Source organism: Carica papaya, chromosome 6, assembly GCF_054855325.1.
Source record: "Carica papaya isolate Zhongbai chromosome 6, ASM5485532v1, whole genome shotgun sequence".
Classification (NCBI taxonomy): Eukaryota; Viridiplantae; Streptophyta; class Magnoliopsida; order Brassicales; family Caricaceae; genus Carica; species Carica papaya.
This window is the reverse complement of record NC_142314.1, coordinates 3,537,090-3,554,683: the sequence shown is the minus strand read 5'-3', so window position 1 is coordinate 3,554,683 and position 17,594 is coordinate 3,537,090. Positions and strand designations below refer to the sequence as shown.

Here is a 17,594-nt window from a genome sequence, read left to right as displayed (position 1 = left end):
TGAGTAGGTGGAGTACATATAGGACCCCTGAGTTCCCTATTATTGTATATGATGCTTATAACTTAATTTTTACTGTACTGAGTTGTATATACTCACTCCTTATTATTTACAGATGAAGTAGGGATGGAGTCGGGATTGGAGTTGCTGATTTCCGAGCCTAGTGGATAGAGGAACATGACAATAATGTTTTCGTTATTTGGCATGATTGAGTGTGTAATAACTAGTAATATGGTAGATAGTGTGTCTGTTGAGAGTCTGTGAGATTATCCTTCACTGTAATATTACATGTAGGGTTACATGTTTATTGTGACTTTGAATAATAGATTGCGGTAAGGTTTCTATGTTTGTGGTGGATTTGGAATGATGCGTTCATATATGGCCGTTGAATTGTCTTAGCTTACGCCATTAAGAAAAAAAAACGGAGCGTTACATGTAATTGACAAACTTTTACATAGTAATTTAAAATAATAAGATCGCACGTATTATATTTTAACTTTAACTCTATTATTTTAATTTTATTAAATTTTACATAGCAGTTTAAATTCATAAAATTGTAGATATTATGATTTTCTATGTTTTATATAGTTTAAGGAGAGAAAATAAACTTTTAGATAGTCAAGTGAAATGAAATTACTAAGGCAAAGAGAAATAAAATTGAGCTCGAATATTGAAGTTTATATATTTCTTTTTATTATAATATATTTTGTTTTAAGTTTTAGTATTTCATTTAGTAGCTCAAGAATATGTTTTCCTAACTTAAATGTTTGAAAACTTTTTTAATAAATTATTTAAAATTTAAAAAGTAAGAAAAATGAGATTTACGGTAAATATATTAATTTGTAAATATGACCATGTTAAAATAAATCATAGCTAGGAATATTTATTATATCATACTTGTCTTTGACTATTATTCTTTTAAATAATTTCAAAATAAAATTTATTTTAATTAAAATAATCATTATTAGTTAATAATTAAATATAATATTTTATTTATTTAAAAAAAATGAAGTTTGAATCTCCGCGCTCTATTCTCTATAGATGTAATTTTATCTTTTTATTTTTAAATTTTTTATTTAAATTTTGTATTTTTATACTAAAAATATATCAAAATAATTAAATTTATGAAAATAATAATATTATATAAAAAATTATTGATCGAAATTAATTTGTCAAAACACAAAATACTACAGTAAAAAAATAAATTTAACTCATAATAATGAAATTCGATAATAATAATTATAATAGTATGAATTGTTTGAATAATTTATTCATTTAAATAATATCATAGTTTAACTTTATTTTTAAAATATTTAAATATAAAATAATATTTTACGTAATGTTATAATTATTGTCATTATTAATTATATTGGAGTTGTATAAATTAATTATTGAAACGTACAAATAATACATATATCAACTTATTTTTTATTTATTATTTTAATTATAATTTTGTATTTTTTATTATATAATTTTTATATTTTATACATATTTTTATACCGAATGTCATTCGTAAAAAGAATGAAAAAAAAAATTAATAACTTGTAGATTAAAATGTATTTTTAATTTTAAAATTGATGAATTTTAAATGTAATGCTCTAACTTTTAATGAGCAAAGTGTAATTTGCCTAAAAATAAATAAAATTTAAATAACTTTAAAAACATTAATTAATACATATTAATGTGGTTAAATATGATAATATTAATCTTTATTTTTTTTGAAATCAAATATTGATATTTAATTTTATATATATAATTTTAATGGAGAATATTATAATATATAATTTACGCGGTCAAATAATTATGCATCAAGTGCTTTGTTGAGCATGGAAATATGACTTCATAGAGAATTTAAACAAAATAAAAATTTCATAAAACTGAAAATAAAACATTGGAGAGAAAAAAAAAAATCCAAAAGTAGAAACAAAGAATGATCCTTCAGTGATCTGAAAGGACAATAAACCCCCTTTAGAAAGTTGTTGCGCTTTCAGCAGATATGGGCATTTTCGGTACTTGACATTATACTGTCGGCAATTTAAGTCACCTGAGTCTCACGTCATTCCTGTTTAATAATCAGGTGCGCCCAACACCTGAGAAGTTTCATACGTGGCGAGATGATGATCGTCCACGTGACAAGGAAGTGTACCTTAAAGCTTCTGTGAAGCCGCTTCATCTGATTTTTTTGTTTCTTTGTGCCCAAGAGAGGAAAGGATAAAGTATTGACGTGTTATTAAATTCTTTTTTTTTTTTAAATAAGGAAATTAAATACCGTAAGAAGCGATATTTCTTTGTAATTATTTAAATTTGTCTTTAATTGATTTTTTAAAATTTTTTTATTAATTAAATGAAATTAATGACAGTGACTGTACTATACTTTGCGTTGCCTGTCGGTCACTCTCCATCTCAAAAATGAAAAATCGCCTGTGCAGGCAAAAATTAAGTAACGCATGTTCAGATCTCCCTCCTTATCTGCATTGATATCTACAAATGGGATTACTCACACGAAAAGTCAATCACACAAAAGCACGTAGGATAATAGATCGGCCAGGGACGTTATAGTCATTTTGTGTTCTAATTTTTTTAGCTTCTTATGTGATTTTTCTTTGTTTGATATGCCGGAGGAATTGTTTCTGGAGGAAAATACGAGGTCGTTGAAGGTGGGTTTGCTTGGAAGTTGAGTAATAGGGTGAGGAAAGAACGAGAAAATTACGTTTATTGGCCGTTTGGTTACTGGGAAAAGTGGGGGCGGTTTTTCTGCTGGTAGGAAGGAAACGGAGATGGGTTTCTTGAGTACTATATTGGGTTTTTGTGGATTTGGAGTTGGGATTTCAACGGGGCTTGTGATCGGGTATTACCTCTTCATCTACTTTCAGCCTAGTGATGTTAAGGTTTGCTTCTTTCTCTTATTCATTTTCCTCTCAGTTCAGACGAATCTTAACTGTTTGTAAGCTAAAAATTAATGTAGATGTTTGGCTTAATGTCTTGTTTATCTTTTTTTGTAATTGTTTGTTTGATGAGAAATGCAACGAGGAAAAACACATACTACAATTGCATTACGTTAACGGCTATGGCGAATGGCTTGTTAGTAGGTTATCTTCTGGTGGAGAGCCTGTGGGTGATGAAAATTAGATTGTTCATTTGGATTTTGATGATACGGAGAAAATTTCAGAGGGATCCTTTGTAAGTAGAAACTGATGAATTAACAGAAGAAAAGTTTTTAAATAAGCAGCATATTAGAAATGATTGAATTGTGGGTTGGTCAGTAATGGGAAATTCCATCAGTTGAATTGATGGCTATCTGACAGGTTTTCTGAGATAATTGTAATGGCTGGTAATTTTTTTGACTGCTACATTTACTGAAACTTTCCCCTTCAACCTTTTGTTTATGCTTCTTGTTTTGAAGTTTTTTGATATGTGCCAGAGTGAGTAATTTGCTAGTGAATAATGGTTTATACTGGCCATATGATGTGAGAATTCGAGAATTGTTTTTTGTCTTGCATCATGAATTGTTTGGTTCATATCTCTGCATGGTCAGGATCCTAAAATTCGTCCATTAGTTGATCAAGACTCAGAGAGTTTACTGCGAATGCTTCCAGAGATACCTCTTTGGGTGAAAAATCCTGACATTGATCGGGTATGTAATTGGTGTCTATGGCATTTAGTTTTTGCTGCTTTACCTCTTAGGTCTTGATTCTCTTATCTGACAATTTTTTCTTCTAATACTATGAAGGTAGACTGGCTAAATAGGTTTATTGAACACATGTGGCCGTTTCTTGACAAGGTTTGATTTCTATGTATGTATACTTGTGCTCATATTCTCTTAGTAGCTTGTCCCTTCTGCTTATTTATTTGTGAATATGTTTTTCTTTGAACTTATTATGATGTAGGCCATCTGTAAGACTGCAAAGGATATTGCAAAACCCATAATAGCAGAGCAAATTCCCAAATACAAAATTGATTCTGTTGAATTTGTGACTCTTACATTGGGTTCTCTACCTCCCACCTTTCATGGTTAGTAAATGGAATATCTCTCTTTGATAGCCTTGATATTTATGAAATCTTGATGAAATTTTCTTTTGGCATGTTAATAATAGTAAAAGACTGGTAAATGCAAACTTTTGTTCCTTAAACATTATATTAATATCTACTTTGAAATACTATTTGGCCTTGAACTGGTGGTCTGAGTTTACAACTTGTTGAAGAGAGGGGACAAAGATGGGGTTTAATGTAGTTTATGTAGTAAAAATAGGTAATTTTCTAGATAAGATGTAAACAATGGAGAAATTTTGTGACCCTTTTTCCTTTATATCCATACATTGCCTTGGTTTTCTGGTTTGTGGTGAATAATCGTAAAATCTCTGGTGTCTAGCCAGTGCATATTTTTGACAAGGAAGTGGGAATAAGAAGAACATTTGGTCTACTTTTTCGTTGATGTATGTCTTGTAGCATGAACAAATAATCTGTATCTATTGTCACTCTGATAGAAATGGGAGAAAGGGAAGTGGGTGTTATGTGAAGAATATCATCAATGAGAATCTGGATTTTAGGTGTTACATGTGATTTATATTTCTTGGCTTCTCCTATTTCCTCTCTCCCTTTACTTTTTACATTCCTTCCTTTTTCTGCAAGGTGGGGGATAAAATGTAACTGTATTTGGTTGTTGTTCTGCTGTGAAGAGATTTCTGCTGCTTGGGAATGGAAAGAAGGAAGAAAGAGTGATCTGGATCATTTTATATCTAACCTAATTTCATTACATTTAATAGAGCATGGTGCATAGAAAGTTTCTTTCTCGATCCTTATTGTTGGAGAAAATTCTTCTAACCACATATTTTTGCTCTTTGCAGATCATTAAAGATTTTAGATCTGGCATAATAATCTGAAAAATATAGTACTTGTGCATTAAGCTTTTCTGTTCTATTTCCATTTATTGAATTAATAGTATCCTAAGTATTTGTGATGCCTGTGCATTGGGCCTCTAAATGGGTAGTTTGGTGCCTGCTTTTTGTTAACATGCTTTTGGTCAATGTGATATATATATATATATATATATATAAATATCCTTTTTCTGTCAATAGCTAATGTAATTTATATGATTACCATATAGCAGAGCCCCTTCTGCAGTTTTCCTTTAAGTTACTCTTTTCTGTGTTTTCACTTAAAGATAAGATAAAATGCCAGCAGCAATTTGAAATAATATATTACCTTAGGTTAAAGTAATTTGTAATATTTTGTTTACTAAAGAAGTTAGCTTCTTTATTCAACTTTTTTCCTGACATGTCCTACCTATTGTTTTTCATTTTCTGTGAACTCTATTCTTTTCAGGCATGAAAGTCTATGTCACTGATGAGAAGGAGTTGATAATGGAACCTTACTTGAAATGGGCTGGAAATCCTAACATAACTATTGCAGTTAAAGCATTTGGGTTGAAGGCCACAGTCCAGGTAATAACATTCTTCCACTGGACGTAACTGAAATTACTTGTATATGGAAGATAAGTTTAATAATTACTGTCATTAATAATATTTTATCTGAATTGTTTTTAGGTGGTGGATTTGCAAGTTTTTGCCTTACCACGTATTACTTTGAAGCCTCTGGTTCCAAGCTTTCCTTGTTTTGCCAAAATACTGGTCTCTCTCATGGAAAAGGTTTGTGGTATTTGAAATGACGGGATATAATGTTGTAGCTAGGACTTATCTGCACTTTGTTAAATTGATGCTTTGATGTGTGGATGACCTTCCCAGAGATTAAAGACTTGGCCTGGTGATCGGGCATCTTGTTCAATGATGAATTTCAAAACAGAAATGTAATAGGTGTTCTGTGCTAAACCATAATGCCAAGATAAACTGTTGTCTAGTGACATGGAAGATTGATTTTTTTTTTCTCTTTTTACCTTGTAAGTTTGGAAGAGATATAACTGTAGAAGTCCAATTCTTTTACAGATTGGTATCTTCAAGAAAATTTCCATATAAAGCAGAATCATAGTCTACTTCCATATTTGGAAGATCTTTTCCTTTTATGGGATTAAGTTTTACTCAGTTTTCTATTAAAAAAACTCTCTCTAATCTTCTCCTATATATCTAGTTGTCGTAAATTAAGTAGTATGAATAAAAATTCAATTTAATATTCTCTTATATATATATCTAGCTGTTATAAATTAAATATTATGAATAAAGATCCAGAAAACAAAAAATTTAATTGCATATTTTCAGTATCTGTAAGGAAATCTCCCAATAAAGCAGAATCATAGTCAATTTTCATAATTGATTTTTTTTACTTTTATTGGACTGATTTGTATTTAATTTCCTGTTAAAATTCTTTTAAATTTATTTTTTTAAAAGTTCAATAAACAGAAAATCTAATTACAAATTTTTAATTCTATATCCTGCCACATTAAATTTGGAGGTGTTGGGTTAACATTGAGTTAGTCATTCCAACTCTTCATGCAGATGTGTTGTTTTGATTGTTGTTCTTCTGACTTGTAGCCACATGTGGACTTTGGACTGAAGCTTATCGGCGCTGATCTTATGTCAATACCTGGCCTTTACAGATTCGTCCAGGTATGTTTTGATCTTCTTCTGCTTTCTCATCCTGATAATCCTAGAATTCGATTTTCTAGCCTTGGATGAATTGGTATAATTTGAGCCCTAATATCAGATAGACTGAGTTTTCAACTTAAAATAATCATATTGTCCCCCTATTTTGTGCTACATGGCTCCTTGTTTTGTTCAATTTGTTAATGTTTTAAATTCCAGCAGTGAATTATATTCTTTGGAAGAGAAAAAAGATAAGCTGTTTTGCAAAATGACCCTGGATGACTTCTGTCTTTACACATTTTTTTTTTCCTTCTTTTTTTTTATAAATAAGTCTTTACACATTAAAGGATGGATTGATGATTTGAAGGATGGCCTGTTTATGTTTTCAAGTGAAATGTATAACGTGTGATGACATTTCAATTGAAAACAAAAGGAGCTCAATGTCCATAGGCGCATGAAGTTGGATGGCCTGTTTTGTTGGGATCATTGTGCAAATGCTTGAACTGTCCAGTGGGTTGAACATGTCGATGTTTATGTGGTTTCGAGTCTTTTGATTCTTTCTACTTCTCTTGCTGGCAGTCTGTAGCCTGAATGTGTTCTCTATGTTTGACCCTGGCATATAGTTCGGTGGCCATCACTACCTAACACTTCTTCTAGGTTCAAGTGTTGTGGAAGGTGTTATCCCTAGAGCAAAAAATTTTGATTTGATTGCTAGCAATGGTATTAGTAGATATTAGACTGCATTTTAGTGTTACATTGAGTATTTCTTTGTCTTTTCTTTCTCAACTAATCAAATACTTTTGTCATTTTTATGTTGTATTAAGTTTTGGCATCTTTGGTTGAGGTTGCAACTTGATCATCTGGTCAAAGTTGTGAGAGCTGGCTTAGAATTTTAATTTCTTGAAGCTCAAAACTTTCTATAGGAAGAGTTGCCAATTTTCTCTCCCCTTTCCATTATAGCATCCAATTACTTATTTTCATTGTGAACTTAGCTGGCTTTTTTTAAAAAGTATCTTATGTCTTTTCTTACTAATGTCAGGAACTTATTAAAGATCAGGTTGCCAACATGTACTTGTGGCCCAAAACACTAGAAGTACCAATTTTGGACCCGGCGAAGTATTTTTCAACCTTAATCTTGACATTATATTATGTGGTCCTGATTAAACTTGTTGCGTTTTTTGTTGACAAAATACAATTGGGATATGCAGAGCTTACAGAAGACCTGTTGGCATTCTTCATGTGAAGGTTCTGAGGGCAATGAAGTTGAAAAAGAAAGATCTTCTGGGTGCATCAGACCCGTATGTGAAAATAAAGCTCACTGATGATAAGCTTCCATCAAAGAAAACCACTGTAAAGCACAAGAACTTGAATCCTGAGTGGAATGAGGAATTTAATTTTGTGGTTAAAGATCCGAGTACACAAACTCTCGAGTTTAGTGTTTATGATTGGGAGCAGGTTTGTTATTCCACTTTTATTGGGTAAAATATCACCCTTTTTTGTTTCCCTGTTGTTTAACTTTTTCCTGTTTTCTCAGGTTGGTAAACATGATAAGATGGGCATGAATGTGGTGCCTCTGAAAGATCTGACCCCTGAGGAGCCTAAAGTTATCCTCCTTGATCTCCTTAAAAACATGGATTTAAATGATCCTCAAAACGATAAATCACGTGGTCAGCTGGAAGTGGAATTAATGTATAAACCTTTCAAAGAGGATGAAATACCAAAAGGTTTTGAGGAGTCACAGACGGTGCAGAAGGCTCCTGAAGGTACACCTCCTGATGGTGGTTTGCTTGTAGTTATAGTTCATGAAGGTCAAGACCTTGAAGGGAAGCACCATACAAATCCACAAGTAAAGCTGCTGTTTAGAGGGGAGGAGAGAAGAACTAAGGTATATCATAAACACTGGCGAATGCATTTTCTTCTGGTGATTTCTTAAGTATTTCCTCTTCTTGTCTTGCAAGATCTTAAGTTGTTCCCTCAGAACTTATATTCTGCTTTCACCATATGGCAAGTTAATGAGAGTTCCATGGTTATTGAAAATTTACTTTGATAACCTGGAAGAGTCTCAACTTTCATTTTCTGAAAATATCTTTTTTGGGATTCCTTCCATTCTATGTTATGATCAGTAGCTATTGCTGAACATTGCTGCACTGACATGTTTTATCTTATTCAAGATTAGATCTGTTCTGGTAGAAGAAATTTGGCAGAATAAGAAATGTCTTTCACAAATGCCATACCTCATTTGGCTGTAGTCTTTTAAATGTGTTGGTCATATCTTGAGAATAATTTTTTTCATGGTGGTGTAGCAAGTGAAGAAGAACAGAGATCCCAGGTGGGAAGAGGAGTTCACATTTATGCTGGAGGAGCCTCCTACTAAGGACAAAATACATGTGGAAGTCATGAGCACCTCATCAAGAATTGGCTTGCTGCATCCGAAGGTATGACTGCATTATATTGTTTTAACCACTGTACTCACATCATTGTCACTTATAAACTGTTTGTGCAGAACATTTTGCTTCTATTTCTATCTACTGAAGTTAAGTGTTTGGCACTGGCAAGAGTTATCTAAGCAAATAAAAGATCTTGTGGATTAAAAAATTGGTGTGGCTTGAAATTTTTGGGTTTAGTACTAAAGGGATAAAATTTCCTCTGTATTATGCTTTGTGGATCACTAACATTATGATATAACCTAAGTCTTATTATACCAGAAATCTACATGTTCATATAGACCAGAACTCTACTTTGTAAGATTATAAATAGCATATATGTTTCATGAATAAAATCAACTTCAATAGTTTTCATACTTGTTCATGGTACCGGAGCCATATTACAAATATTTCTTTTCAAGCTTCCTATTGTTTGTTAGTTTTAGTCTTCAAGAAAAAGTATTATTTAGTTCTAATCCAGAGATGCAGCCGGCTTCCTCTCTCAACTACATGACACTTTGACCCACTTGCTCTCTCAATTTCAGTATTTCCTGACCAGCTTTTATCTGCTCAGTTGCAATTATCTCGCTTCTCTGCCATGCTATCATCATCAGTTTCTCTCTCCTGCACCAACACCAGCCTCTGTTTTGCATCACTCTCTTTCTCTCTTTCACAGCAAGATCAACATTATAACAGACGACCTCTCTCTGCAAGCATCTCTCTCCTCAGGCACCAATTTCTCTTCTCTGCCAGGACCAGAATAGCAACTGCACAATCTGCTTTTCTGTTAATGGCGTCTCCCTGATTGATCGACTGTCTGTCACAGCAAAGCAAAGTTTGTGCCTTTGTGATTGTCAGTTAGCTGCTGTTTTATGCACCTCTGTTTTGCTGTTGGAACCGCAATTCCTCCACAGGCTGTGCACTGCTGCTAGCTGACAGCTTCTTTTTTCGACACCTGAACAGCAGCTTTTGTTCTTTGCGACCTGCTGCCTCTCTCTCCTCTGCCCATCTATGCACCATTGAATTTTGACCAGCTGCCCAGAAAATTTTAAGTGACAGTTGCTGAGGTTGCCTCAATTTCTTCTCCTCTCATCCTCTGCCACCCTCATTTACTAAAGATGAGATTCTCTTCTTCCTCCACTGTAGCTGATTCATCTTCTTCCTCTTTACTTCAACTTTCTCGTGCTTTCACCATTCTTTTTGAGTTTCTAATATCAAGAATTATGTTAATGAGCAACTTGATTTCATTAATTATTTAGCCTGGAAATTGCTCTTTATCCCAAAGGCTACAATGTTCATAAACACATTGATCGTAGTAGTACATGTCCGGTTGAAACTCTCTTCGATTACGGGAAACAGGTACCCAATCCAGATGCTATCTTATGGAAGCAAGTTGATGCTCTAGTTCTTTCATGGATCTGAGCAACTCTCTTCCAACATCCTTCGAAGTCTTCTTAAGCCCAATGTCTCTCTCATTGCTCGAGACACCTAGCGTAGCATTGAACGGTTGTTTAAAGATCATGCTCTTGCTTGTCTTCTCCAAATCAAATCAGAATTTTATAGTACTTCTAAATCTGATACATAAATTGATGTAAATCTCTAAAAGATGAGGACTCTGTTTGACTCTCTAGTTTCAATCGGTCATGAGGTCTCTGAAGATGATCTGGTTATTCAAATCCTGGAGTCCTCCCATTGATTATGAAAATATTGTCATCAGCCTCACCAAGAAACCGCTACCCTCCTCTTATTGAACTTTGGACTGCGCCATATCTCTAAGAGGTTCGACTTGCACAACATCAAAAAAGATTTACCTTGACAGCAAATTCCTCTGTCTTTGATGCCAAAAACAGTTCTCAGCAATCGTCTTACCATGAACCGAACTCCTCAAGTTGGTAGGGGGTAGTTTTCTTTTAATTAGGTAGTTTTCTTTTAATACAGGGGATGCAGTTGACCATGTGGCAGAGATTGCAATCAAACTTTTCATCTGTTTTCTGGTTTTTATCAACAATTTTCACGGTGAATTCTAGGCCACTCTCCTGAAGCCCAACATTCAAATGACTTCTCCCCAGGTTTTTGTCTGGACCCTGGTACCTGGTTTTGATATGGAGGTATGTGTTTTGGGTTTTAGATAAAAAGAGCGAGAGAAATAGAGATGGAGATTGGAAGAGAACAGAAGGATTTGAGAGAGAATTGAATACTGAGAGGATAGAAATAGAGAAAGCGTGAGAGAGAGATAGAAAATCTCAGGGAGATGATGAAAATATACCCCAATAATTCATTCCATGCCTACATCTTCGAAAGTGTGAGATTATGTACAAGAAAATGGCTAAAAAATACCCTGAATGTACCCTCCTGGGAAAACCTGGGAGCCACCAGAAAGAACACTAGTTGATAGAATGAATCTGTCTCGCTCAAAAAATCCTAACGTTGCAAACTAAAATATCCTTGCCGATAGATGTTCATGTGTCCCCAGCTGAGGATCGGACGGTCAAGATTTCATCCCCAATCAACAGATAATCCTATGGCTTTGGTTATGACGTATTCCTTTAACAGGAGTAAAACATGTGTTTGGGTCTCCTGGCGTAAAGCCTAAGTTCGCGTTCTCCTTTGTGGACGGTTCCACAGTCTTTTTCATGCACCCGTCACAATCCCATGTGCTCCTGCTCATTTTCACCTTTTTGCACCTTTTTTGTTTCCTTGTTTCCAGCCATTTTTTCTGGGATCGTTATAGTTTTCAGTGTCAATTTTGTCTGGGATATAATCATACTGCTCAAGAATGTCCCTCATTGTTAAAGCAGGTCTCCTTACAGTCCTTGACTCAAACAATTCAATTTATAGGTAGTTCTCTGCTCTTCAACTCTGCTAGTCCCATGAAACTTCCTGATTGTCAACTTCTTCTCCCACAAATACTCGTAAATCCATATTTAAAGGAGAGATGGCAAAAAAACTTATGACTTGTCAAACTGAATCGATACCCATATATCCATGTCCTACACACTTTTTATTTAAAAAAACCACAAATATCCGTGCCCAGATTTTAACCGAAATTGAATCGAAGCAGGACAGTCCAGAACAGGTTTTAGTTGTTGTCAAACTAGGGCGGGGGCAAGTTTGAAGGTAAAAATTCGTCCGAACCCGACCTACCTATATATAAAAATATTATATATTCTAAATGTTTAATTAGAGCTATAAAAATTATGTTATTAATATTGTAATACACCAACTCAAAATGCCACTCTTAATTATTACATATAAACTGTATGTGTGTGTGTTTATAAAGCTATATATGTATATAGAAGTATATATATAATATATAATATCTAACTGTATGTCGTTGCGGCTCTAAATGCTTCTCACAGAAGCTTTTCTGCACCACTGATTGAGAGGAAGGAGAAACAGTTGCGGTGGGGTGGGGTGGAATTGTTTAACCCCAAACACAGATGGTGCAAATAAAATGCATTTTTTATCAACTTTCCCCAGATCTGGAGCATGCTCAGGTTTCAATTATTTGTGACCGAATAGGGCTTGAGTTTCGTTAAACCCACCTGGAACCTGGCCTGTTGCCATCTCTACTTTGGAGATGGGTCTATCCATAATGTGTCTCACATTGGTTCTTCTGTTTAAAATTGTTCTTATCAACAATTTCACTTAAACAATGTGTTTGTTGTGCCCTCTCTTACTGCCAATCTCATCTTTGTTAAACGTTTCATAAAAAATAACTCTTGTTTAATAGAATTTGATCCTTTTGATTTCTATATCAAGGACCTCAAACTTAGACATTTATTCTTAAGTGCGCAGGCAATTTATATTCCCTTCCTGCTTCAATCTTATTTTTTCTTGTTTCCATTCATCCATCCTATGTCACTACTTAGTCAAATCTCAAGCTTTGGCATCATCTTTGGGACATTGCAATTCTTTTGTTTTATCTAGACCTAAAAATTGTCTCGTTAACCCTTTATAATTTCTAAAATTAATTCTGTTAATTGTGAGTCTTGTTTTGGAAAGCAAAGCATTAGGCTTTTTTTGGACTTCTCGTACTCTTCCTTGAGTCTTCTATTCATGTTAATGAATTATTTTCAATAATACATTCAGATATTTGGACTTCACGTGCTCTTTCTTGAGTCTTCTATTCATGTTAATGAATTATTTTCAATAATATATTCAGATATTTGGACTTCTCGTACTCTTTCATTTTTTGGCTGTTGATATTATGTTTTATTCCTAGATGAATACTCTCACTTCATGCTGGTATTTCCTATACAAAGAAAATCTCTAGTCTGACATTTTTGTCAACCTTTATTATTATGCATGCACTCAAATTGGGTGCAAAATTAAACAATTTCAATGTGATGGTGGTGTTGAATTTGTCAACACTAAATTTGAGACTTTTGCTCGAGGCAGTGGCATGCATATCAGATTGTCAGTCATGTCTTTATACTCCACAAAAGAATGGTATGACTGAATGTATGCACAGAATCGTTGTCAATATGGTCTGTGCACTACTTTTTCAAGGCTCTCTGCCACCCAATTTTTGGGTAGAAGCTTTTAAGACTGTTGTCCATCTTATCAACAGGTTGCCTTCCTCTTTTATTCAAAATTTGACTCCATTCAAGCTTCTGTATAATAAGCAGCCTATATATGATTATTTGCGCGTGTTTGGCTGTACATGTTACCCAAACTTATTTTTTCAGTCTACTGATAAATTGAGTCCTCGATCTACAAAAAGTGTTTTTATTGGATATTCAGACAGTCTCAAAGGTTATTGTTGCTTTGATGTTGCGATTCAAAAGGTTATCATTTCCTGGCATGTTGTATTCTGTGAGCAAGATTTTTACTATGCCAAAGATCCTGTTACTCTCTCACCCTCATCATCGACTAGTGTCTTTGGTTCACCTCTCAATTCCGCGGTCTCTTCCACTCCTGAGGCTATTTGTCATCTCCAGTCATCAACAACATGTTCAGCATCACAATTGACAGTCTCTAAACGAAACCTCTTATTACCTACTTTCGCAGGAAGATGAAATCTGCCACTCAGACATCACCAACCACTACTAGTGTAGTACTTTCTAATACTTTTAAGCCTACTTCTTCCAGTTTTTCTGTTCCTCATTCTGATTCAATATTGACTAGAAGCCGCACAGACCATCTTAAGCCTGAAATCAAGAATAGCTTTTATGCTGCTGCTGTCGTCTCCCTCCGTTTTTCTTGGAAGACCTAATTCTTATTCAGAAGCTAGCAGTTTTTCTCAATGGGGACAAGTGATGGCAACTAAGTTTGATGCTTTTCTCGCTAATGATATGTGGTAACTTGTACCTCCACCACTTGGTGCTAATATTGTTGGATGTCACTAGGTCTACAAGGTCAAACAAAAAGTTGATAGTTCTTTGGAGTGTTATAAAGCCCGATTAGTTGCTCAAGGTTTTCAACAACAACCTGATGTCGATGATGATGAAACTTATTAGTCCAGTTGTTAAGCTTTCTACAGTTTGTACTGTTTGTATCCATTGTCCTTTCTCATACTGGCCAATTCATTAACTTGGCGTCAAGAATGCTCTCTCCATGATTTGTCCATGGTGTTATCAAAGACGAAGTTTACATGAAACAGTCTCTGGGATTTGAAAACTTAAAATATCCTTTATATGTCTGTAAACTGAACAAAATTATTTATGAACTAAAACAAACCCCCCGAGCTTGGTCTCAATGCTTTTCATCTTTTTTTACTACTCAAGGCTTCACCTCAAGTCATATGTTTGTCTACAAGCATGGTTCTCATATGGCTATGGTTTTGTTATATGTTGATCAAATTATTCTAACTGCTTCTTCCAGCAATTTGCTAAACTCTTTTCTTGTGAATTTAGAAAAGTAGTTTTCAGTGACCGGTTTGGTACCTTCCATTCTTTTTGGGCATTCAAGTCTCTCATGGTAAGGAGGGACTTCTTCTTGACCAAAGCAAGCATGCTATGAATTTATTGCATCGACATGGTATGGAGGACTGTAAGCCTGTATGTACTCCTGTTTAGTCCTGTGATCATATTGGTAAAAGCTCTAGTGCTATACATTCAGATATTACTTCATACCTTAATATCGTTGGAGCATTGTAATATGTTGCCTTGACATGCCGTGAGATTTCCTTTGCTGTCAATTAAGCTTGCTGACATACACATTAACCTCATCACGGCTATTTTCAGTTGTAAAATGTATATTGCACTCTATAGGGGGTCCTCTCTGTTATGGTCTTCAACTTTACTCTAATTCCCCTATGCGATTGGTTGGATATTTGGGTGTAGATTGGGCAGGATGTTCTCATACCTGACAGTTTACTATGGGTTATTGCATTTTTTTTTCTTGTACCAATATCATATCTTGGTGTTTCAAGAAGCAGACTACAATTTCCCGTTTTAGTACTGAGGTAGTTTCTGACACATCTTGGTTATAAAAGATGAGCTGGGAGCTTCATTAGCTTCGTCTAAACCTCCTATGTGATAAAATCAACGCAACTTGTATGATTTCTAATCTGATTAATTATGATCGTCCTAAGCATATATGAATATAGATATTCATTTTGTTTGAGCAAGAGTACAAGCAGGACAGTTAATAGTACGATATATTGACAATCAAAATTAGTTAGCTAATATTTTCACTTAAGGTCTTGTCTTGGCAAGGTTCAGTTATTTGAGATCCAATCTTTGTGTGTTACTCCGCGCAACTTTGGGGGAAGGGAGAAGGGAGTAGATGGATAAATTTTCATCTCTATTACAATTTGTGTATCACTAACATTATGTTTTTTTTTTTACTATTAGGATTATACAACCTAAGTTTTGTTAGAGTAGAAACGTACATGAGTGATACATTATTTTTCTTTTTACTATTAGGATTATACAACCTAAGTTTTGTAAGAGTAGAAATGTGCATGTTTGTGTAGACTAGAACTCTACTTTTTAATAATACAAATAGCATCTACGTTTCATGGATTTCAACTTTTCCCATACTTGTTCAAGTACAATGTGAACAAGTATGAAAAAAAAATACTGATGGTGATTTTATTCATGAAATGTACGTGCTATTTATAAATTATGACACAGATAAGAATATGTTTACCCCTTTACAATAATGGATAATGTATATACATAATTATGGCCCTTTATTTTGAAAGTAGTCCTTCAAAATTTACGAACTTAACATGCTTAATAAAGCAGCAGCTAGAGGCTGCAGAGGTTTTACTTATCTCAATGAAAAAGGAATAACAAATATCTCAATACCAAGTATCTTTTATTGCCTGCTTTAAATGGAGTTGAAACAATTTTTTCGGAAAATCAACTTTAAACTGGTAGGAAATGATAATGTTTAATATATATATATATATATATATATAAGTTGACTCCTCAGGTAAAAGCCTGTTAGGCCAAATCGGGCAAGTCCTTCCTACATCTTGTGCCTAAGTCTTTCCTTTTCTTTTTTTTGTTGTTGTCCCATGCAACATCTTGTGCCTAAATTAATAGTTAGAAATGAAGCTGCTGTCCTTTACGTTGTACCGAAATTAATTAACAGGGATGAAGATCTAATATCAAATATGTTAAGAGTCGCTTATTACAGAGGTTAAAAACTTAAGTTGATAAAAAATAGTCCGGTTAATCATAGTTGTATGTTAATAGCTTGTTTTGCCCTTTACCAACTTATGGTTTTATAATTTGCATTGTTGAATGTGACTGAAACTGGTTTGATTTTGCAATCAGGAATCTCTTGGCTATGTCGACATCAATCTTTCAGATGTCGTTAGCAACAAGCGTACCAATGAGAAGTATCATCTTATAGACTCGAAGAATGGGAAGATCCAAATTGAACTGCAGTGGAGAACTTCGTCATGATCTTTATTTTTTCCATCCGATTCTGCATCGCTCCAGGGTAGTGCAGGGAAATGAAGAATGTTTCATAGGTTTTCCATCTGGCATTAAAAACGAAAATTTGTGGTTTCTGTACATGATTGTATCAATAATTCTGTATGCAAAAATGGAATTTGATTGTAATTCTGAAGTTTCTACATTGCTCACTCTTGTCAGGTCTTGGCTTGTTTTCATTAAGGTGAATACATTGTGCATACTGTGTCCCACGGAGATTTTATCATATCATGTGTTGTTTCATTTGCCTTTTTGTTTTATTTTATTACTGTTTTTTTTTTAATTTGAGGGACTCATTGCGTGAAGGATGGGGATGGTTTGAAAGGTTTTCTTTTAGGAATTTGAGGCACTCAGAATTGTACGTATAAAGAAAATAAAAGATGTAACATCTTCTCTTTGTAAATTAAATTTTAACAAATAACCCACGTTAGTCTACTTAAATTTTTTTAGTTATTTTAATGTAGTAAAAATAATAATATTTTTTTTAAAAAATATAAAGTGTGAAAAGTGTATTAATATGTGAGAACAAGAGAATGTTTATTTATAAATTTAATAGAATATAAATTTTTCATACAATTTAGAGGATGATTCGATAACAAACATATAATGGTATGGAATCATCTCCTTTTTATCAAGTCAAAATAATTATAAATATAAATTAATAAAAATACATAAATAAATTGATTAAATACCCACTGACGTTAAAATTTATTAATAAAGTATTTTATAAAATTAAATTTTGAACA

General features: G+C 33.7%; 1 protein-coding gene across 2 annotated transcripts; it reads left to right on the top strand.

The window, feature by feature from the left end:
- Positions 1–2,386: 2,386 nt before the first annotated feature.
- LOC110816431 (synaptotagmin-1-like) lies at positions 2,387–17,091 on the top strand. 2 transcript variants are annotated; one of them, XM_022044624.2, is made up of 12 exons: positions 2,387–2,885; positions 3,533–3,631; positions 3,728–3,778; positions 3,885–4,008; positions 5,320–5,438; positions 5,541–5,642; positions 6,480–6,554; positions 7,570–7,646; positions 7,739–7,985; positions 8,065–8,415; positions 8,834–8,965; positions 16,687–17,091. In XM_022044624.2, the coding sequence occupies exons 1-12, from the start codon at positions 2,775–2,777 to the stop codon at positions 16,816–16,818; spliced, it is 1,620 nt and encodes a 539-aa protein (XP_021900316.2). In that variant the 5' UTR covers positions 2,387–2,774; the 3' UTR covers positions 16,819–17,091. The 2 variants fall into 2 exon arrangements, with proteins under 2 accessions (XP_021900316.2, XP_088078049.1); XM_088221923.1 differs by lacking the exon at positions 2,387–2,885 and adding an exon at positions 3,087–3,177.
- Positions 17,092–17,594: the final 503 nt, after the last annotated feature.